Genomic DNA, 24,910 nt, shown 5'->3' with positions numbered 1-24,910 from the left:
TAGAAAGATAAAACTTAAATTCTATGAGGGCTTGGAAAGTCAGTTTCAGAATCTTGACATCTCTTGACTGATGAAGCTACTTGGAACTGGATGATAGAAAGTCAACCCACAAATGCCTGAAAAGCAGAATCCATCTTCCTGCCTCACAGTGCTTAACATCTGAAGTACTGCTGGAGCATGATGCCTTTGAGAACATGAGAAATAAAGCCCTGCATAGCGCAGATACTTGAGCATTGACACTCAAAGCAGAGACACTTGACAATTTGAATCAACCAGACTAAAAAAATCCACTCCTGTCTACAGAGGTAACTGATATCTGAAAATAGAAAAACAGATTTTTTTCTGAATCATAAAAGGCTAGAGAGATAAAATTGAAGACAAGAGTCTCAAATGTACAAAAGTATTTTGTTAAAATATTTGCTAAACATAAAGTGGAACCAGGTTTGGGGCTAACAGGCAAATTTAAAAATGTCTGAAAAAGTTGGGGGGCCTGAGTTCAATACCCGGTTCCGCAAAAAAAAAAAAAAAAAAAAAATTCTGTTGCTCACCTACAATTTTCATCTGTTTACTCACTGTGGCAATGTATTTTGGGAGGGCCTGCCCTTTAGCTCAGTTCTTTAAGTGGCTGCTTAACCTGCCCTGAAGGCATTTGGAACAAAAAAAAAGTCCTAAAAATGTCTGAAAAAATTAAAAACATATCCTACTATTACAGAAAAAAACAGATCAAACATGGGAAGCAATGGCGCAGAGAAAGTTTAAGAGGCAGTTTATGTACACGGCTGAGCTTGACTTGTATCTCTCTTCTAAAGAGTCAGAGAGAGCCTTGCTGGTAGGGTTTTGAGACTTTTCTATGGAAGGCAAGTGGGAAGATACAAAGGAAGATTTGGCACATTGTGATTGGAGGGTTGGGTGACATCATGGTTGCTGAGGGAGTTTAAACATCTCAAGTAACATTGTAAAGCCATCAGTTAAAGCACAGGTTACCCAAAGGCAGAAATGTCCTAGTACATTTCAAGTGACATTGTAAGGTCATCAATTTAAAAAGTATGGGTTACACAAAGGAAGAAATGCCCTGTTATCAGACTTTTCCAAACATGTCCCTCTCATTTTGGCAGGCACTCTTGGCAGGCTTCATCTCAAATTTTAATTTCCTTTTCAGTACAATCATATGGTATTTAAAAGACAAACATTCATCACAAAGAAAAACTTTCTTCACAAAGCAGGTGAGCTGAAGGCCCTGAAGGGGAGTGCTAAACCAACATTTAACCTTTTGCAAGTATCAAATCTACTGAGGACATATTTATTTATTCTTTTTCTGTACAGTGCATTAAACAGGGCCTTCACACTCAGTTATATACCCAGCCATTTATCTGTCTGTCTGTCTGTCTGTCTGTCTGTCTGTCTGTCTGTCTGTCTGTCTGTCTATCTACTTATCTAATCTATTTTTGAGGTAAGGTGTTGTTAAATTGCTAAGCTGCCAAAGATAGGTTCAAACCTGAGATCCTCCTGACTCAGCTGCCCAGAGTGCTGGGATCACAGGCATGCACCACCACACCCAGAGAGTAGCTAGAAACTGGTCTCTGTAATAGAGGCTGTACTGGTGAACAGTGAATCTACAGAACAAGGAATAATTATGTAGAGTTGATTTTTTTAAAAAAGACTAAAGAGGACTCAAGTATAGTTTGGATCACTTCATGGGTCAGATTATGAGAAAAGTGTTGTCAGGAAATTTCATCCTTTTGAGAACATAATACAGTGTATTTCCACAAATAGGTGGCTACGACTTCCTAGACAACATAATCTTATGGAACCACTATTACATAACTCTCAGAGCCCAAGGCCCAGAGTGTGAGTGTGAGTCTACCTGGAGCCCACCAGATCCTCTTTTGACCCAGGCATGGTATATGAGTGAGATCACCGGGGGCCCTCCAGATCCTCATTCGACCCAGAGCCCAGGCCCGCGTGTGAGTAGAACTTCCTCTATCAGACAGGCCCTGTGTGGAACACTGCAGCAGAACTCCCTGCAGGGAGGCTACAGGCAAGACCCACCCAGCTGATCCAGGAACAGAACATCTTGCCAGAATGGCATAGAGCGTTTGCCTCCAATGGCTGTAGCAGGAAGGAGTGAAGCCCAGCAGCCAGACCCAAGCCACACTTATCTGGACAAGTTTGAACTTGGTAGATCTGGACCTGGTGCTAAGGTAATAACTCTATCAAAGCTCTATATCAAAGGTCAGAAGACAGTGCTATACAAAAATGACACAGAGAAGGAGCAAAATGCATTCTCAGGCCCTAAGTCCACACAGAACAACTGCAAGAGACAATAGCATAGAAGATATTGGAAATCACACACCTGAAATCTCTGAAATAATAGTGTCTAAAGTAAAGAAACAACTGCAGAAAGGTATAGAGGAAATCAGATCAGAAATAATTTCTAAAGTAAAAAAAGAAATAACTATAATGAAAAAAGTACTAAGTGCTTCTAAAGAAGATACTGATAAAAAAAAATAGAGAATAGAAAAATGATGGAATCCTTGAATGAGAAATATAGGAAAGTAATAGAATGCATGAAGCAGATTCAAAGTGATATACAGGAAATTAAAGCCTCAATCATAAGTTGGCAAAAAACCATTTGAATGAAAGTGAAAATAGACTTTCAGACATTGTTGCAGCTAGTGCAAAGGTAAGAAAAGTCCTCTTAAAAATAATTAGGATGCAGAAAAAAAATAATTCAACATCTGCAAGAAGATGCAAAGATGAATAACATAAGACTGATAGGCATCAATGAGGAGTCAATACAAATGATATAAAAAGAATATGGAGAGAAGCAATAGCAGAAAACTTCCAAAATGGGGAAACAATCTGACATTGAGGAAACCGAAGCATGTGGAACTTCAAATAACATCAACCCAATTAAAAACACACCCAGACATATAATAATCAAGATCCCAGAAATTCAGTACAGGAACAGTATACTAAAAACCTCTAGAGAAAAGAAATGGATCACATTTAAAGGAAAACCCATCAGAATAATGGCAGATTTCTCTTCACAAACCATGAAGTCAAGAAGAGCATGAAACAAAGCACTTCAAGTCTTTCAAGAAAACAAATTCCAGCCCAGACTGATATATCCTGCAAAACTCTCTTTCAAGTATAATGGAGAAGTGAAATACTTCCATGACAAAGAACAACTAAAGAATTTCATGATGACAAAGCCAACTATATATAGACTACTAAAATATATTCTAGGGAGGGATCAAAATGACCACAAATCCATGAATGAGAATGGAAAGAACCCAACAAATAGGGCAAACAACTAAACACAGGAGAAAAAGAGGTATACAAAAGCAATCTTTTAATTATTCTTTTGTATACAGCAGCAAAATATTTCCATCAGCATACTTTACAAATGTACTTCTGCACCCTATGGGTCATGATTCTGTCTGGATCTACAGGGTGGATATCAAGGAAATAGTAGCTCAGTCTCACAAGTGATACCTGGCCACTAGTACGTGTCATGGACACTGTCCATGTGCATGACATACTAGAACTTTGTGTGTTCTTCCTTGTCTTTTATACACACACACACACACACACACACACACAAACACACACACACTTATGAAAAAATATGTATATAACCCAACATAAGATTGATACTGTTTTGTAGAAATCTTCACTGACCTTTTAAATGGGTTCATCTAATATATTTTACATAGTTCTGTGTAACTACCATTTTGAGAGCTCTTTATTCTTTATCCAGGACCATACAACCACTTCCCTTGCCTTCTGGATTATGCTCTTTGTTATTATCTATATGATACATCTGGAGGTATTAGAATATTTTGAGTCTGTATAACTGGAAAATATTTTAGTTTTAGTAAGTAAATAGGCAAAGGTACGTTTGCTAAGTATAAAATTCAATAAGGGCAGATATTTTTTAAGTCCTTTGAATTAATTAGTCTAGTGTGTTACCCATTTGCTCTTTTTTTTTCTAAAGTGGAGTAAGATGCTATTTAATTTTGTTTTTCCATAGCTATTTTTTATGCATATGCTTTAAGGATTTCTTTCTTAACAATTAGTTTTGGACAATTTCATATTTGTGTATCTTGGTATAATTTTATTCAAATTTCTTGTGCAAAAGTTTCATTTTTCTTGGAAATTTGGTGCTATAATTTCAACTAAATTCAGATATATTAAATCTTTAAATATGTATTACCTATCTCTTTCTACCTTGAGAACTTTAATTATATGAATATAAGTTTCTTGATTTTAGTACAGAATGAACTATTAAATGACTTATCTGCAAATTCCTTCTTCCTCATTTTTATCTTGGACAATTTTTATTGTTATATTCATTTAAGTTTGTAAATAATTCATTTACAATGTACAATCTATTATTAATCTCATGCTATGTATTATTTTAAGAAAATTTCTCTAAAATTCATTCTGTCTATATCTTGCATCTTTCACATTTCAATATTTGTCTACAGTTTTTAATATACTATATAATTATTGATTTTCAATAAAGGTAATGAGAAAAATAATTTGTCACTGATTGAAGTATTATGTGGTATATATCAGTTTGTCGCTGATTTCCAAAGCTTCTTACTATAGAGATGAATAACAAGATGAACAAAATAAACAATTTAAAAATTTCAAAAAAAATTACAACACTAAAATGAATAAAAGAGGCACTTCAGATCTAAAAATATAATCACTGAGATAAAGAGCGTAATATAGTGGTACCCTGATTCACAAACTTAATTCATACTACGGTTTGGGAGAAGATGTGCACATTCTGTTTATGTGGGAAAGAAGGCCACAGCCATACTTCTCATCTGATGCAGTTTGTAAACAAAACCAAAACTTTGCCAAATTCCTCTGCTTAAAAACCAAATTGCTTGCAGACCAAAGCTCTATGACCTGAGATATGACTGTATATGGGTTTAACAAGATTGGAATTAGTAGAAGACGAACATAGTTAACTCAGAGAGAAACTCGGTAAAAAGTCACAGTTAAAGTAGACAGAATAAACACAGGAAATGGTGCAAGAAAGTTGGAAGACACAATCAAAAGGTTTAGGAAATGCAACTGAATGCTTAAAAATAAGGAATGAATGAATGTTTATAAAGAATGTTTAAAGATACAGTGGAATGCTATTTCTTAAACTAATATGGTGTAGTTTAGGGACTCAAGAAGCTCTGAGTATGTGATGAGCTAGGTTAATATTTAAATCCATATCTTTAAATAAAAGATGTAAGAAAATCTTAGAAAAGAATCCAGAGATAAAAGGTATTATAAGTTGAGTATCCCTAATCCATAGTCCAAAATGCTCTAAAACGTGAAACTTTTGAATGCAAGCATTTCAGGAGTGAGAAGTGTCAAACCTGGCCTATGTAACGGGTTGTAGTCAAACTATGGTGTCACATACACAAATTTGTTTTGTATAAAACTCATTATCTAAAATTAGTTTCTGGCTATGTTTATAAAGTGGATATAAAAATAAGTGAATTTCATGATTAGATTTAGACCTCATCCCCAAAACACCTAATTCTGTATATTCAAATAGTCTAAAATCCAAAGTGCCTATAGTCTGAAATACTTCTGTCTCCATAATTCTGGGTAAGGGATAGTCAATGGAGCAAGAATAAGACTAACAGCAGACTTCTCAAAAAAACAATGGAACACTTATGATAATGAATGGAACCTTTAAAACACAGGAAAAAAAAAAAACTGCCAATATGGGCACCACTGAGATTCCACCTTACCCCAGAAAGAATTCCATCATCAAGAAACCAAATAACAACCATTGCTATTGAGGCCACAGGGAGAAACAAACCCTAGTTCATACTTGGTGCAAATGTGAACTGGTATAACTACTATGAAATCAGCATGGAGATTCCTCAAAAAACTAAAACTAGAAATTCCATTCAATCCCATTTTTCTCTTCTAGGCATCTTCCTAAAAGAGTTAAAGACATCATATCACAGTGATGCTTACATATCTGTTTATAGCATCACAATTCATAATAGCAAATCCTAGAAGTAGCCTGTATGTTCATCAATGGAGGGATGGATAGGAAACTACAACTCCAACTACACAGCAGTAAAAATGAAACAAATTTATGTGACACACACAATGGTCAGTAAAACAAATCAGATATAAAAGTACATGATTTTTAATGTTAAATCCACACAAAACTATATTTCGTTATATTTTAGAAAGGTGGGAAGCCTAATGACAGACAAACAGCATTTTATTGTACTAGTAAGGTAACATCTTTGACCCAAATGCTGTTCACATATGGCTTCACTTTGTAAACATCCATTTTGCTGTATGATTTAGGATTATTGTATACTATATTGGTATATAAAATTAACTACAATACCAAAAGAAAATCATGGTGTCAACATAGTCCCATGAATCCCAAAATATGAGAAGATGGGAACAATGTCCTTGTAGCTACAAAAAAGAAAAAAAAAAATAGAGCATCTGTAATCTGCTAAGTTTGAAACAACAACAAAACCAATTCAGTGGGTCAATCCAACAGCAACAAGTGCAAGCAAGAAAGGGCTTCACACTTCCATAGTGGTGAGGACAAGGTTTACAGCAAAGTCCAAAGGCTCTGGGGTTGTCTGGAAACTTTTAGGTCACAAAACTAACACACTGAAATTGTTTTTAAAAATAAAGGTTTACACTGAGTATAAGCAACCTGGAAACAGAATTCAAATTCAACAGAAAACCAAATAAATGAAAAGAATTATCTAAATGGGAAGTGAAAGAAAGCCAGGAAATAGACATTAAGCTGCATATTTTGAAATATCTGATAAAAACCCAAAAATACCTGTGATGTGATTTTTTTTTTTTTTTTGGCGGAACCGGGGATTGATCTCAGATCCTTGTGTTTGCCAGTCAAGTGCTTATCCTACTGAGCCATCTCCCCGGCAATAGCTGTGATTTTTTTTTTTTAATTTTTCTGTATTTGTGTCTGACCACACACCTTGGACTCATAGTGATTCACCTGTTTTCAGCCTTCCCAGCACTGGGATTGCAGGTGCACCGGGGTCCAGGATGGACTCGTGCGGCATGTGGTGCCGGGGATGGAACCCATCCCTGCATTTGCCTAAGCAGGCACTTGTCAGCTGAGCTATATTGCCATCCCTCAGAACTGTGATTTGTTTTTTAATTTTTTTTCCTGTGGTACCAGGGATTGAACTCAGGACCTTGAGCTTGCCAGGCAAGTATTTATTCTACTGAGCTATCTCCCCGGCCCTCAGAGATATGCTTTTAAAGATAATCTAAATCATATTCTTTCTAAATATTCAGAAGGTGACAAATTCACAAAGATGGATCATAGGTGGGTTAGATTTCATAAAAGTTATGAAGGAAGAAAAGAGTAAAGAAGCAACAAAATAACAGCCTTCAAAGAAAGCATGTCAGACAAGGTATATTCACAAAATATACTGAAAATATACAGAGGTATCTGTGACCTCATGACATGACAATTGCCTTCTCTAAGAATAAATGATCTAAGAGAGAATATGACAGAGACTTATCTTTTATGATCCAGCCCAGTGATAGTGAGCTTTGTAGAGGCCAAGATCCCAAACTTTAACTGAAAACCAACTTACTTATCATAAAGTACCAACACTGCAATTAAACCTAATACTGAGGGTTTAGTTTAGAAAAAGCATCTCAGACATTAACATCTTTTGTCTTAAAAAAAGACACAATAGGCCAGGGAGATAGCTCAGTGGAATAGGTGCTTGCCTGGCAAGTACAAGGTCCTGAGTTCAATCCCTGGAACCAAAAAAAGAAAATACACAATAACAGCTTTCAATGATACGGCTTTTATTTGAAAGGTAAAAGTCTGCATTGGTATGCTTCTGCCTGCTTAATGTATCATAGCAATGAAATTATAAGGGGGTAATAAGTGGGGAGAGATCAGATACCATATCCTGGCTGAACACAAGGCAGGAGAGGACTTTTGAAATAAAAATGAGTATGATTAGCCCCTAGATCCCAATCCCAATTTAAAAGAAAAATTGCAGACAATGTAACATGTTTAGAATCATACAAATGATAGCAGCAAAATCTTCTGGGATGTCCCACATTACAAAAGATCCATCTTTTTCAATTAATGAAAACATAGGAGAAAAATATGGTTGTAAAGTAAGAGATAGAATATTAGAAACTTAAAGGGCATATTTTATTTTTAAAAAATCAAATGGAAATGCTCACATGGGGATAATAACATTAAAAAGTGAGAAAGTAATTTCCATTAAAATTAGGATCCTGAATTACTCTTAGAGGTGAAGGTGGATTGAGATTTCAAGGGCTACATGAAGGACTATTACGATAGCTTTTAGATTTTATAACCTGATAGAGTAGTAGTTAAAAATGTTTCCCTTAGGCAAAAATCACCCAGCAATATGTATGTTATCACTTTTCTGTAGTTAAGCTACACTTGTCAATGTTAAAGTTTAAAATGACATGTGCAAAGAAGAAATAGTAAAACCAAGCATCAACTGCACTATGAAAACAAAAGAAGGGGAAAGGAAAATAAATGCCAACTTAGAATTCCATAATCAGAACAAGGATGTTCAAAGTCTAAAGAAATTTTCAGACCAGGAAAACAAAACAAGTAAACCTTGGCACATTCATGTCAGGGGGACACACACTAAAGAACATACTAGAGTCTTATGACAGAAGGGCCGAAATCCTAAGGGGGCTGGAAGCTGTAAGGCTGCACCAAGAGTCACAACACATTGGCAGGCCAATCATATTAGGTCATGTGCACTCTCTTAATTTTGATGTAAGATACCAGAGCCTGACATTTAGATGTGATTGCAAAAGGACTTTGTTGAAGTCACCCGGTTTTTATAATACTTTAATTTTCTTAAACATATGTAGATCACAACAGATATTACCCAAATCCCAAAATATTAGTAAATACTTCAAAACTGAATATCTAAAAATTGTAGAATAGAGAATAAATTAATAGGTTCCTAGATAAATATGCACTATAAAAACTGAACCAAGAAGACACAAAATGCCTGAAAAATCCAAGAATAAGCAATGAAATTGAGGCAACAGAAAACTACCAACTAAGTAAAGCCCAAGATCTAAATTCTAATACATTCTTTAAAAATTAAACAATAAATTCTTTTTTTTTTTCAGTACTAGAATCAAACTCACAACTATGTGCTTGCCAGGCAGGAGCTATAGTTCTGAGATATATCCCTGGCCCTCAACATTAAGTTCTAGAAAACAAATCTTCATGGACGACCTAATACCAACATTCCTTTCAAGCTCTTTAATGAAATAAAATGTAAAGGAGCCTTGGATTCCAAACTCATTCCTCGACATTCACATTAATTTGAGTTTAAAAACAGACAAGGACTAAACAAAAAAGAAAAATACAGGCTGATTTCTTTAATAAACACTAAATGTATGGTCCTCAATAAAATGCTTGGAAATAAAAAATAAAATAAAAAAAAAGCAAGGACAATAACCACATGGTCATCTTGATAGTGCAGGAAAAGCCTCTGACAAAATTCCACATTGATTTTTAAAAATACTTTGAAGAAAACAGGTATAATAAAAGCTATTTATGACAAAGTTATTCCCAACATATAAAATGGGAAAACTGAAGGCTTTTTTTTCAAAAATCAAGAACAAGATAAGAACATGTCCTCTATCACCACTTGTACAATATAGTATTCAAAGCTTATCCAGACAAGTCAAGCAATACAAAAAAAAAGAAAGAAAGAAAGAAAGAAAGAAAGAAAGAAAGAAAGAAAGAAAGAAAGAAAGAAAGAGAAAATATATGGAATATATGGAAAGGAGAAAATCAAATTATCCTTATTCACATATAACATGATCCTTTCTATAGAAGAATTTAAAAATTCCATGAATAGACTTCAAGAGCTTAGGAACAAATCCAGCAAGGTAACAACAAAGACAACCAACACACAAAAATCAGTAGTTTTTCTGTATAACAGTAATAAACCTACTGAGAAGAAATTAGGAAAGCAATCCACTCATATTAGCTTTAAGAAATTAAATACTCAGGAGTTACTCAACAAAAGAAATGAAACAAGTCTATTTAAAAAAAACCTACAGTACTGTCTAAAAGGAAATCAAAGAAGACATCATAAAATTGAAAGATCTCACCTGTTCTTGGATAGGCAGAACCAATATTACAGAAATGGCCATAATTCCAAAACTGATGTAGAGATGTAATGCAATCTCAGTCAAAATACCAAAGGCATTCCTCACAGAATTAGAAAAAAACAAAATCCATCCTAAAAATTTATATAGAACCAGAAGAGACTCAGAATTTCAAACCAATCCTGAATGATAAGAGCAGAGCAAGAAGCACTATAATCCCAGATTTCAAATTCTATGAAGAGACAGGTATAGGACCAGCCCCAGCTATATTCAGCCAGCTGATTTTTGAGACAGAGGTCAAAAGTATATGTTGGAAGAAATGGCACTGGAAAAATGGTTACACATATGGAGAAGATTCAGTCTAGACCCATATCTATCATCACATACTAAACTAAAATCAAAATGGATCCAGAATCTATTAAAATATAAAGACAATCTGCTGGAAGATAAAACAGGTAAAACTCTTGAAGACAATTATATGCAAGGACTTTTTGTATGGTACCCAATAGTACAAGAAATAACGTAATATATCAACATATGGTGTTACACCAAATTAAAAAGTTTCTGTGCAGCAAAGAAAATAACCAGCACAGTTCAGAGACAACCTTTTGGCCACCTTTTCCTCAGAGAAAGATCTAATATCGGAATATATAAATAACTCAAAAATTTGACCCCAAGATAAAATATCCAATCCAAAAATGAGTAACCGAAATGAACAGACACTTCTCAAAAGAAGTAAAAATGGTAATATTACATAAAAATATGTTTGACATCTCTGGCCACTAGAGAAATGCAAAGTAAAACAACACTGAAATTGCATTTTACTCCAGAAAGAATGCCTATCATCAAGAACTTAAAAAATGACAAATGCTGGCCAAGGCAACATTGTGTGAAAAAAAGAATTATTTACAAATTGGTGGGAACAAAAACTTGTACAATCACTATGGAAATAAGTGTGGAAATTCCTCAAAAAAATTTAGAAACAGAAATTCAACTCAGCTATATCTCCAGGTATCTTCCAGAAAGAATCAAAGACACTATATAACAACAGTACAAGAACACCCATGTTTACAGGAGCACAAAGCATAAAATGTAAATGTTGGAAGCAAACCTATGTATATGTCCATCAACACTTGAATGGATAAAAATATCTGGTGCTTATACACAAAGGAGTTCTAATCTGTTATAAGGAAGGATAGATTTGAGTCATACATAGGAAAACAAATACACTTTGAGCAAAGTGAAATAAATAAGACATAAGCTTCAATAGGTAAGGAAACAAAAACACATTTACAAGTGGAAAGATTAGGGGATGTGGAAATAATTCTGTGTTAGGTACACTTACCAACTTGCGATATTGAATGTACTGTAAACATGTAGTAACAAAATAAAAATAAAAATTTTAAAAACTCATTAAATTTGAGAATTCTAAAAACAAAAGAAGGTACTGCTTACTATTGGTCTGTCATTGGAAAGTTGTGAACTAATCTGTATGTACTCATGCCTACATTTGAAATATATATTAAAAGTAAGCACAAATTTAAAATATCTTATACTCCAATCTACTATTATAGAGCTAATTTTAGTCTTTACTGTAGTTTCTTTTTAACTTTCTTTTCTGACAATGAGAAATCTGTTTGTCTCAATTCTGAAAAACATAAAAAGTAACTTCGTAACTGCTAGTTCATATTCCTGAATAAAACACATTTATCATCTAGAGCAAGGATAAGCAGAATCCCAAAACAAGTGCAGCCTTTAGCCTGTTTTGGTATGGCCTCAGAGTGAAGTATACTCATTACATTTTTAAATATATGGGACCAAATGAAAGAGATTATATGAAAATTACATAAAATTCACATGTTAGTGCACATAAAATTTTATTGAAAGTCATTCTAATGTTTTTATATATTATGTTTTTATACATTATTTTGCTAAAAATGCAAAACAGGAGTCCAATGGCCTAACAATATTACAAATACCTATTTAGCTCTTTACAGAAAAAGAATGAAACCTTAACTATAATATAGTTGTTATACAGTTCTTTCAGCCTTTAGCCTTACTGCATCTAGTAAAACACCATCTTCCAAACTAATTTACTAAGTTAATGTAAAGATACCTATTAGGTTTTTAATATCATTAAGTTTATTGTAACCTTAATTAATTCCTTGGGTTCCATATGTTGCTTGAGGTTTTTGTTTTTAATTTTCATAAAGTTGACTTTTTTAGATGTACATCTCTATGGGTTCTGACAAATACAAGTTATGTTTAAATTACTCTAGTAACCAATCAGAACAGTTTTATCAACCTATAGCGTCCCTTCATAAGGCTGGTCTCTTCTAGAGTTGACCTCTATTCTACCTTTCTCCACTTCTGCTATTTTAGTATTATATAAACAATATAATATATAACTTTTGGAATCTATATCTTTCATCTATCAAGCATAATTTAACAATTAATTAGAGTGCTAAATCAATAGATTTGTCTTCCTGACTAGCATCATTAAAAGCTCATTATTCTAATTATTTATTAAATATAGGTGGCTACAAATTTTGTAGATGTTCAAAAATTCTATTCTTACTTTACTGAGAATATTTATCCTGAATAGAGTAGAATCTTATTAGTGTCTTTTCTGGATCTATTGAAACTATATAGAGAAGAAATACCTTTTTCTTAATCTGTTAATAGAATGAAATTATACTACATTTTTAGAAGAAATTCCTTTGCAATGTATCTTTATATTTATATACAACTGGGTTTGAATTTCTCCTAAGCTTTCAATGATTTCTGTGCATGTGTTCATGAGACATACTGAATTGTACCCTGCCTTGTAAATAACCATCTGGTTTTAGCATCAGCACATACACTGCCCAAAGAAAACACTGAAGAAGTTCTCCTATTTTCAGGAACACGTAAGACTGGTAATTTTTTTTTCCTTTAAATTTTAGCAGAATTCATCAGAGGAAACCATCTGGGCTTAAATTTTTTGGTTTCCTTTCTTTCTTTCCTTTTTCTCATTCATTCTTTTGTTTGAAGATCCTATCAAATCAATTTATATATATATATAATATATATATTATATATATAATATTGACATCTCTTCTTGAGTTTTTTTGTGTATATTTTTAAAAACTGATTTTTAAGAAATAAAAAAGGAAAAGAAAAAAATAATAATACAGAATGTCAAAACAAGATGATAGCTAATATATTGAACAGCTATGAACAGTTAATATATTGTGTATTGTTATCTTAAAATTAGATGCTCAGATAATTGATCAATTATAAATAATTGATCAAACAATATGAGCACAGTTTTTCTCAATGATCTAAAAGAAGTCAGTAGTATGTCATATTAATCAAAAGCTTTTAAGAGAAAAAGTTTAGAAACTAACATATAAATGTCTTGGATGAGCCTGATGTGATTTCAAGACATTCTTTACCCGGTCATGGATCTCCTCACAGTTGGAAGGTGAACACCAATCAGAATGGAATCTGCAGGCATAAAAAACAAAAGTGACCTGACAGAAGGCAAGAAACACAACTTAATCTGAAATTCCAAATACCAGGCACAAAAAGTCATTATTATCCCCATATGATAAACTAAGACTAAAGTAACATATTTTCTTCCTTTGACCAAAGGGCAGGGAAGGACATAAAGTCAGGTACTGATTCTCAGCTATTCTATTAAGTCTGCATTATGTGCTCAATAGTTTAATAATTAAGTGGACATGCATTTGGGGCTTGTGTAAGTATCTATATACTGATCATTTAAATTATTTCCTATGTAAATCTTTAGCTTTATTTCCAATAATGACATAGATTTTCATAGCAGAATAATCCCATACATAATATCCTTAACATTTGTGTTTATTCTCTAACAATTTGATCAAACTCTCTTATACTATATGAAAAAATACCTTTCCTAATATATTTAAAAAGTCCTTATTTTATGAAATAGAATAAAAAATATATAACATGTAGAGTCAAATCATTTTCCTATACATGAACATTGTGGTTTCTTCTCAATACAGGTGACATCATATCTATGGTCTTTGCTATTAGAGAACTGTATATTAAAAAGAAAGAAATATTTAAATATAGCTAAGAAAAATGATTTTATGGAAATCTGCAGGTTGGACTTAAAGACCTCAAAGTAGAAAAAAAGTATCCATTCCTTTTTACTTTGTCCTTCTTACATTCAAAATTGGCATTAGTATAATTAAGTTATTCTGTTTTACAGAAGTAATAATGAAAATTTCCAGATCTATCCAATTATAATGCATCTATATCAAATGTTATTGATAATGCCTTTTAAATAGATAAAAAGGTATCATTACTTAAATCTTTCCTTTCTTCTTGGAACTTGTTCTCACAAAGTTACTGTTACACAATGTTTAAATAATTCAGCAGAATAAAAGGTTTATATGATCTATTTTAAAGAACACAAGGAATAAAGGAAAATCAGTTATATCTAAAACTTAACCTCCTATTGGACAACAGCAAGTTATTCTGTACCCACGCAAAGATGGAAAGATCTGTTCTTTGCAATGTATGCAGCACATCTTGGGAACCTAAGGTTCAGCCATGAAGTTTTTAGTAAGTCTCTTCAATAATACTATTAGGGGATCCACTAGTCTGTGTGTGGTACAAGGAATGTTTACCTATCAATCTTTAACTCCTTTTACAACAGTCACAACTTTAGGCATGATTCACAAGAATATCAACCCTTGTAAACTAGATATGGGAGTAGTTTTAAGTATAAGCCATAGTTGTAGTTCTAATGCAAATTTTACATTAATATTTATGATTTGAGAAAAAAGTACTCCTAAACACAAAATTAAACCATTTTATTGGTGTGGTCCCTTTATTTGAGCTTTATCTTTTATTTTGTTGGGTTTGTTCAGACAGGGTCTTGCTACACAGTCCAAGATGACCTTGAACTCACTGTGTAGCCCCGACTGGCCTGGAACTCACAATGATCCTACAACATCAGCCTCCTGAGTGTTAGGATACAGGTATGTACCACCACACCTGGCTGGTGGTATGTTTAAAATGAACTCAAAGCAGAAAGCACCTTTAGTATAAAAATAAATAAATTAGCTAGCCAGCCATGCTTATAATCCTAGCACTAGGGAAAGGTTGAGACAGGAGGATTGCTTGTGAGTTCGAGGCCAGCTTGGGCTACATAGCATCTATGTCTCAAAAAAAGAAAAATTAATCTTCATAAAGCTGCTGATAAACTTTTAAAAATCTATTTATTCATGGATGTAATTCCAGAGTCAGTATTTTACTGTACTCTTAAAGGGATATTTTACTCAGATAAACTCCTATAGCTGTATGTTCTGTCATAAGCTTCCTGGGTTTTTTCCAATTTTCCCTGGGAAATATAATCTACGTTTACATCAGTTTAAACTATTTACTGAGCTCAATGGGTTGTATAAACACCATATAAGTATACTCCTCAGTGATCTAAAATTATCAGAGCAGGGAATGTCTTATATTTAAAAATGTAGTACTGAGTGCTGAAAAGACTAATGTTTATATTTCTAGTGATAAGTCTTAAGGATATTTTATTTTCCTTTATAGGCTATATATTTTGAAAAACATACTCAAAATAAGGAGCTTCTACCTTAAGGAAACTAAACAATTTTGGCATGCCTGTCATCCTAGAGAATACACCAATTAAATTGCAATTAATTTAGATGAGCTTATATTACCATTATATTCCTTTATTTTAAAAGTATTTAACCTCCTCAAGTAATAGGCAAAATAGGTAATTTTTAATATAAAAGCAATCATCTCATTTTAACAAACAATGATATTTCATATCCAGCATGAAAAGAAGATGTAACTGCTGCTACCAACTCTATTATCCCCTGCCTGGAAATATGAGGAAAGGGCTACCTAACTTTATTCTGAAAGAATTTTTTAATATCGCCTCAATGAAGAATTTATCAACCTGGAATGAACAGGAGTCAAAAGCTAGAACATAACTGTGTATATGGATACAGTAACACAGCACTAACATTGATACTGAGCTATGTGGTAGATTTACAATTAGAGAGGTATATGGGTGAAAGAGAAAAAAAAAAAGAAAGAAAAGAAAACCAGCATTTATTAAAACCATATAAAAATATAGGTTAAAACATTGTTGAAAAGCTACAAGTATGAAAGAGAACTTAATTAACAAAAACACAAGGGTTATTTAATGTAAAAATAGGTAAACAGTAAATGGCCCCAACATGTGTCTGAACATTTATTTATTTTTTGGTACTGAGAATCAAACTCAGGACCCTGAGCTTGCCAGGCAGGCACTTGTGCTGCTGAGCTTTGCCCGCAGTCCATGAGCTATCCCCACAGTCCTGAACATTTAATCAGCTGTGTAAATCAAGGAATACTCCCGGACATTGAGATACAAGTTATCATACTTTAACAGTAAAACTTGAAGAGTTTCTTTTGAATTTTTAATGTGTTTATGCACGTGTGTACATGCCTGTCTGTACCCGCATGTGTACACACCATGCCAACAAGTCCAGAGCCCTTTAGTCACCCATGATTCCAGTGTACCAGGACCACAGAAGCAAAGCTGATCAAAAGTCTGCATCTCAGTATATGCTTCCTATGTATCCATTTAAAAGCTTACAAAGCTAATAATGAAACAAATTTCTCAAATGATATTAAGTACCACCACTATCCCAGCGGCACTGTTCAAACTGACTCTAGGTTGAGGCCTCAGTTTTGCGCTGAATATTTAATACACTTTTTATAGTCAACAGAATCTTTGTTAATTATGTCTGATGACCCTAAGATGTTGTGGGAATTTCGTGTCTACTTTGGCATTTTTATAACATTGGCTAAGGCAGACTGACTTCCAAGCTGTATCTTAGGTTCTCCAATTTCCATAATTATTTAAATAATTAAGATTTATTATAATTTATGACAAAATATTGACTTTTATGTTAGCATCTGTAATAGACACAAGGAATTTCCTACTTTGATGCCTTTAATATATGAAGAGAAATCATTTCTTTCATATTTAAATTATAACAAGTACCTGGTCATCACATTTTTAAAGGGAGGAATATAATTTTTACCCGATTAGGATTTGCTTGGTGGAATGAGAAGGGCATTTGAGAAAACTGGGCATTACTGACAGAAATGCATAAACCACCATTCTGACTAGCTGAAAAGAACAATCTAGCCCAGTGCTTGTGAACCTATGGCACATGTGTTACTTGTTTTTCTTTTAAGACAAAAGATGTTAATATGTATGAGTTGTTTTTTCTAAACTACAACCTCAGTATTCAGGTTTAATTGCAGTGTTGGCACTCTGAAGTAAGTACGTGGGTTCTGAGTTGCAGTTTGGGCCTTGCCTCCAAAATGTTTGCCATCAGTGACTTCTTTACTTAAGTTATGCTGAAAATATTAAATATCTACTAAGATTGTCACATACTCTAGTTTTCATTTTTAATGACTACACTAATTATGTTTAAAGACATATTAACATATCTGGTTAATAAACTCATTTCTCATTCACTAGGCTAGGGAAAATATCTATGTAATATGTAATATATTCTAAACAGAGGGCCAGAGAGATAGCTCAGTGGCATAAGCGCCCACCTGCGTTTGATCCCTGTTTTATTTTTTGTTTTTTCAGGAATATTCTTGAAAAAAAAGATTGAACAAAAGCAATAATTCAGGTAAGTTTTAAAATTCAACTATATGGGCTAGGGAGATAGCTCAGTGGAATAAGTGCTTGCCTAGCAAGCTCAAGGTCCTGAGTTCGATCCCTGGTACCACCAAAAAGAAAATAAATAAATAAAATTCAACTATACTGTGCTAATAAAATCATCCTAATTCACACGCATACCAGCTTCCTCCCACTTCTAATGCTAATAAAAGCCTGGTCTGTAGAAACAGAGACTACACATTACCTTTCCCTGAGAGAAGCTCTATTCAACACAGGGCTTGGAGAATGCTTTGGCATTGTTGAGGGGGCTGAGTGGACGAGCAAGGTCCTTGCTGAGTGCTGGGGCTTGCCACACGACCTTGGGCTCGAGTACTCTTCACACCTTTCCAAAGAGTCGTCGAAGTCTCTTCCATGTGGTGTTCTGATAACCTGTTAAAAAATACATTGTCACTTCCACATACATATATATGCCATAACTTATAGTAGTATAATACACAGGACTAGTGTTGTAGTAGCATTACACATACACACACACCTGACACAAATATCCAAAAAAGAAAACAAGCATATGCCATGCCACAGCATGTACATAAGTTTCAGCAGGAAATAGATATTCTTTTTTTTTTTTTTAGGAAATAGATATTCTTATCACTGTAAGTTTACTTATTAAATGATTAACCTGTCATTTAATAAGTCTGCTTAATAAATGCATCCAACTATAATAATTTTATTTATGAATCCTGTTGACTCAAAATCCTTTGATTAGGTATGAGGTTGGCATAGGGGTTTATATAAGACAAAGCATATACATAAAACAAATGATAGCCTAGTTTAGCTATGATGTCAAACAGAATTTAACTGAAATTCTAATCTATGATTCATTCACTGTTTCATTTGTTCTAGGGAAGAACAAATGAATAAATACAGATAGATAAATGAATAAAGCCCCATTCTTGTGCAACTTATAGTCCCCAAAATTATAACTAGTAAGAATAAATAAATTTAAAACACACATACACATGCACCAGGATAAATGAGTAAAATCCAAAGAATGTCAAATGATATTAAGTATCATGAGGAGCGAAGCAAAAAGGCAGGCACAGAATCCTGACGGGAGGGACAGGAAGGGAAGGCAGGAATGAGAGATGTGTGTGGAGACACTGTAGGAAACAGTGCATCTTAGTAAAGACCTGAAAACCATACTAAAACCCACAAGACTTAAGTCATGGCAACCTGTAAGGGCCTTCCTGAAAAAACAAAAAATAGATGCAAAGATCTTGAGGGTTGGGGAGAGAGAGCAGGTCTGAAATATTAGCTGGAATAAAAAGCAAGAAATGAGTAGAAAAAAGTAGGTTTTAATAATTTAGGTTTCTAACAAAAGAGAATAGATGGAAACACATCTTTTGTAAATAAAGGAAGAGGGATTGAAGGACGAGGAGGGGAACAAATAAAAAGGCTCAAAACATATAGTTTTTCATATATATATATATATATATATATATATATATATGAAATCAATTTTAAGAATATAGGTTTGTGCTCTGAGTAAACAAAAATGCACTCTTTTTCTTTCTCTTCCTTTTTTGTCTCTCTGGCTGCTATGCCAAGAACAGTCTGTATAAAAACCAAGGACAGACTCAAGGAGATTAGCTAGAAAATTATTATAACAAAACCTGGGAGAGGATGCTGGTTTGATCCAGAACAGTAACAACAAAGATGAAAAGCGGTCAGACTCAGACTGCATTTGAAAGTGAGAGCTAACAGGATTTGCTAGAGATTTGATGTCAATGATGATGCCATAATTTTTTGGACTGATCAACTGGAAGAGTTCTTGTGAATTAGATACACCCTTCCAACTAGAAAAGTTGAAAAGTTAAGATATTAGGAGTGTCATTTTGGACATATTAAACTTTGAATATGTTTTACCCTATTAACCATCCAACATAAAATTCCAGGAGAAAAATATAAATTGATAACTACTAGAATCTAAATTGTATTTAAAGACAAGGCACTAAGTGGTATCATCAAAGAAATGAGTGCACCTGAGTACTTTTTTCCCTGTGCCAGGAACTGAACTCAGGACCTTGCACTTGCCAGGCAGGTGCTGTGCTGCTGAGCTATACCTCTGGCCCAAGAAATGAGTACAAGTAGGAGACAGAAAATAATATAAATAAGAGGTGAATTGGAGGACAGGATGAGAGGAAACATCAGACTGAGGAGTGGCTGGGAATAAGGACATAGGAGAAAACAGAAGAATGTGAGCCTTTGGAAGCCGGGACAAAATTTCAAAGCAAGGGGAAAATAACTGGGTCAAATACTGCTACTGCTGCTGCTGCTGCTGCTGCTGCTGCTGCTGCTGCTGCTGCTGCTGCTGCTGCTGCTTAAATACTGTTTGTTCACTTAGAAATGAATGTTAAAATCTGACTCCAAAGAAAACAGTGTTGGTTGGTGGGGTCTTCAAGAAGTGATTCAATCTTATAAAATGATGGATGCCTTTCCCATGTGCGTGAATTTATGCTTTGAGCAATAGATCAGTTACCAGCAAAGCAGGCTGCATATAGCTGGATCACCCCATGCCTTGCTCCACTGTGCACATTCATTTGGCCTTCAGCTAAGCACTATGTTATGATCAAGTACACGCTCCTCATCAGAGGTTGCCACCTCATCTTGTGCACCCCACTTCCAGAACTGGGCCAAAATAAACCTCCATTTTTTTAAAATTTAAAACAAATGTTTATTTCTTGTTGGGAGGTTGAAACCAAGGGTGAGTAGATCATCTGTTTGTGCTTGTGGCGAGGATACATCTGATGATAGGAATACACTTCACACTGATGTATGCAGGAGCCAGGAACCAGAAAGAGGACAGCCTATGATCCTGACATTGCCTTTTGCAACCACAGATTCAAGTAATCAGAAGATCCCATAAGTTCTCACTTCTTAAAAATCCACAGCATCTCACAATAATGCTACCCTGGAACTCAAACCTTTCTATATGGACCTTGGAGGAATATAAGGCTATCTCAGATTAGTTTTGTCCATTAGCCATTAATTTTTTTATTTTCAAAAAATAAAAAATAGCGATAGAGCTGGCCAGATAGCTTGGAGGATTAAAGCACCTGCTTAGGCAGAGTGCAGCAGTCAGGTTCAACTCCTGGTGTGCCATGCCAGCCCCATCCCAGAGGCACGCTGAGACAGCGAATGAGACTGGGCATGGTGGTGCATGCCTGTAATCCCAGTGCTTGGGAGGGTGAAAACAAGAGGATCATTACGAGTCTAATCTGTATAGTGAGACTCTGTAGACTCTGTACTAAATACATTTTTAAAAAATGATAGAAAAAAATAGAAACGATAGAAGATTCCACTAAAGAAAATAATAAGAATTCAACAATGGTTGCTATATTACATGATGTTATCTTCAAATTAGTTGTTCTAATTACCAGATATAAACATGTAAGATTCTAAATCTCCATTCTTTATAGATCATGCCATCACAGATATTCTGTTACAGTGATAGAAAACAGAGTATGAAGCTGGGCATTGTGGTGCATGCTTGTAATTCCAGCACTCAGGAGGCTGAGGCAGGATTGTCATTGAGAATTCAAGACCAGCCAAGGCTACAAAAGGTTCTCAAGTTCAGCCTGAACTGCATAGCAAGACCCTGTCTCTCAAAAAGACAAAAAAAAAGTAAAAATAAAAAGACAGCTCAAGTTAGAAAAGATTGAAAGTGGACTTAGATGTTAGCAATGATGAGTAATTAATAATATCACTGACAGTAGCTTTGATACAATCATGAAAGTTAAAATCTGAAGTTGAGTTCAAGAGAGAGTAAAAAGAGAGGAATTAGGTTCATTTAACAAATACTGATTACCAGTCACTGTTCTGAGTGTTCGAACTACAACAGTAACCAAAACAGTGTGCCTACCTTTCACAGTTCATTGTAGCATGTTATGTATTAAATATGTGATCTTTAAGAAAACTTCAGGGGCCGGGGAGATGGCTCAGTGGAATAAGCACTTCCCTGGTAAGTGCAAGGGCCTGAGTTCAATCTCTGGTTCCACAAAAAAAAAAAAAAAAAAAAAAAAAAGAAAACTTCAACCCTTCTCTGACTCATTTCCCTCTTATATAAAATAAGCTTAAGAACAGCCAACCTTACACATCTTCCATAATTTATTTAAAGAATCTTTCAGAACATCCAGGTGTGTAAGTTAAACAATAAATTAAGTCATTTATTATTAAAAAGCAAGCCCAGTGCAGCTTTCTGCTTCACCACTACCACAGTTTTCACTACTTTTCATAACTATACCACTATTTGGTGAATGAGAAGCCGCTGAGAGTATCAGTCACCCCAGAACCAGAGCACACAGTTCAGATGACTTAATTACAACCCCAAATAAAATGCCAACAAGAAATGCATGGTCTAGACTCATTTAATAAAAGAGATTTTCCAGTGTTAACTATTCATTAAGGGGAAGCAAAACCATGGAAATATTAAGACCAAGAATGTAGGCGGTCCACCTGTGGCCAACAGTGTAAGTGTATATGCTGAGAGAAGCAGAGACACAAAGGAGCTGCATCACTGGGCTTTTTCTACTTATAACCAACCCTGAGCACTTGGCCCCCAGAATGAGGTTTTCTCTTCATTAATTCCAACTCCAATGTAGTCATGTTGGCCCATAGAATACTTCATGTTTTTCTGTGTACTAAGTTTTCTCCTAAATCTATTCCACAATACTTTAAATAAAGTCTTTTCTAGATAACTTATCACTAAATTTCTCTCAGAAATTTTGCTGAATTTCTTGAACATGTTTGTTAATGGTCAGATCTGCACAGGTTCAGGAATTTGAACTCACAAGATGAGACAGTACAAATAAAAAGGTAACAATAAGTACGCTAACGTAGCTCAAATACTCCCTTGACAATGCCTGTAAAAATAATCTGAAGTAGACCGAACAGTGAAGGTCTCTAGGAACAGGCAGAACTGGAATCAAGGATAGCAACAGAGGAAAGAGGCTGAATTGGTGTTCTTACTGGGAGAAAGGAAACGGCAAGAGGAACAATGCCAGGACCACATGCCACCTCCATGGAACAGTAACAGAACATATCATAGGGCTGAGAGGTGCACATCATGATAGAAGAGTATGCACTGTAATTCAATAATATTCAACATTTACTAAGCATCTTCTAGGTGCAAAGAACTGAAAAAGATAGATGACAAGATCAGAGAAAAATATAAGACCTTGAGACACAATCCAGAATGGTTGACATAAAAAACAAGTAACGGTAAAGTTGTTTTGTTTTTTAATGTATTTAGTAGAGTCTACAGGGTGTCATTGCACAGATCAGACTTGCAGTGATCCTCCTGTTTTTAGCCTCCCAAGCGCTGGGATTACAGGACATACCACCATGCCCAGTCTGAGTTGCCTTCTCAGCCCACCCCGGGGGCAGGGCTGGCACGATGGAACCTTTGAACTTTGATCCGCTGAGCTCTCTGGCTGGTTCAAGTAATGGTAAAGTAATCAAAATAAATGAAAACTACATGGATATATAAGTTATTGTATAATGAGAACAAAGATAGGATATGTTCTTTTCCTAAAATTAGACTATGCTTTTTGTTTTGGAATGTATCATGTCAAAATGGAGGGATAGGATGCATAACTTCATAATGGCACAGACTTTTGATAAGAAACCTTACCTTTAAAAGAGCTCCATAGCTCTTCTGAGTTTCCCCTTAAGTTTATTATTTTCTAAAAACCAAGTAGACTAGGGCCGGCCAAATAGCTCAGAGGATTAAAGTGCCTACAAGCAGATAGAGGAGCTGGGGGTTTGTATCCCTGGGTTTGCTGAGATGGCAATTGAGACTAGGCATGGTGGCACACACCTGTAATCCCAGCTCTTGGGAGGCTGTAAACAGGCAGATCACTATGAGTCCAATCTAGTAGTGAGACCCTGAACACCCTCTCAAGCCTTCCCTAAAATTAAAAAAAAAAAAAACAAGTAGACTATTAACTCTGCCTCATTACAGAAGAGTAGATTTTTTGGATAACTGTTTATGAATCCAAAAAAAACTAGGTTCAAATCTCTCATAGTTACAAGATCCTAAGCAAGTCATGGCCTTATTTAAGCTTTGGCTGCTTTGTAAATAAACTGGGAAAATAGTCTTACAGGTTTAATATAAAAATCAAAGGGCTAAAATTACTGAAAACATCTAACACAAGGCTTACCTCAAAATAGTAATAATTATTTCCTGTTTATAATATTTATATTTCAGCATAAAGACATCTTTTTCTTACACTTGGAAAAATAGTTCTTATAATTTATTTTCTATGATCTTACAGATGCAAAGTTTTCAATAGGGTAAGTGCTTCAAATGTATCCAGGTTTTAAAATCTCCTACTTCGAAGCTTATTTGAAACTGTTACAGATGAAAAGATTTTACAAGCTAAAGTCCATAAACTATGGTTAACAGCATATCTTTCAAATCTGTGATTTGTTTCTATCACACTTAAGATTCCTGAAAAGGTGCACGCAAAGTAAATTAATGTATTAAATCACATTCATGACTGTAAACTTTATATTTCTAAGACTATGAAGATGAAATTAATGAAAGCAAAAATTGCTAAGTATATGAAAAATACGAAATTCACCTATCCAACAAATATATATATTGAAAACCTACTTCACACTTGTACTACACACTGAGATCTAAAATTTCTCCTCTGTCTCAGGGCAGAAAAATGAAGACATAAGTAATTTCAATTTAAACAGAACTGGCTGAGTAGTAAGTAGCTGAGGACAGTCTGTAGGAAAGAAGTTCAGTACACATACAGTTTACAGGGTAAGAAGACAGTATACCTCTGAAAGATATGGACAACTAAGATTAGTCCTAATTTTACTGATACCATTTCTCAATGAGTCTTATGTCAAATAAATGAGCAATTACTATCGTATCTGATTTAAAGACTCCATATGTTCAACATCTGGTTTGGTTTAAGGTATTTGTATTTTATTTTGAAGCACAATTTAAAATAATTTCTAAAAACATAAAAT

General features: G+C 34.4%; 1 protein-coding gene across 2 annotated transcripts in view; it reads right to left on the bottom strand.

Moving 5' to 3' along the window:
- Spata6 (spermatogenesis associated 6) overlaps positions 1-24,910 on the bottom strand; it is a 123,003-nt gene that overhangs the window by 12,952 nt on the left and 85,141 nt on the right. The window contains exons 10-11 of one of the 2 annotated variants that reach the window (XM_004639150.2): positions 18,108-18,292; positions 13,566-13,665 (exon numbers count right to left, since the gene is read on the bottom strand). In XM_004639150.2, the coding sequence (XP_004639207.1) occupies positions 13,566-13,665; positions 18,108-18,292 (285 nt within the window). The remainder of the gene's footprint in view (positions 1-13,565; positions 13,666-18,107; positions 18,293-24,910) is intronic. The other variant, XM_012516475.2, reaches the window with a different exon arrangement.

This window comes from Octodon degus, unplaced genomic scaffold (assembly GCF_000260255.1).
Source record: "Octodon degus isolate 3935 unplaced genomic scaffold, OctDeg1.0 scaffold00107, whole genome shotgun sequence".
Taxonomy (NCBI): Eukaryota; Metazoa; Chordata; class Mammalia; order Rodentia; family Octodontidae; genus Octodon; species Octodon degus.
This window is presented reverse-complemented; position numbering and strand designations above follow the sequence as displayed.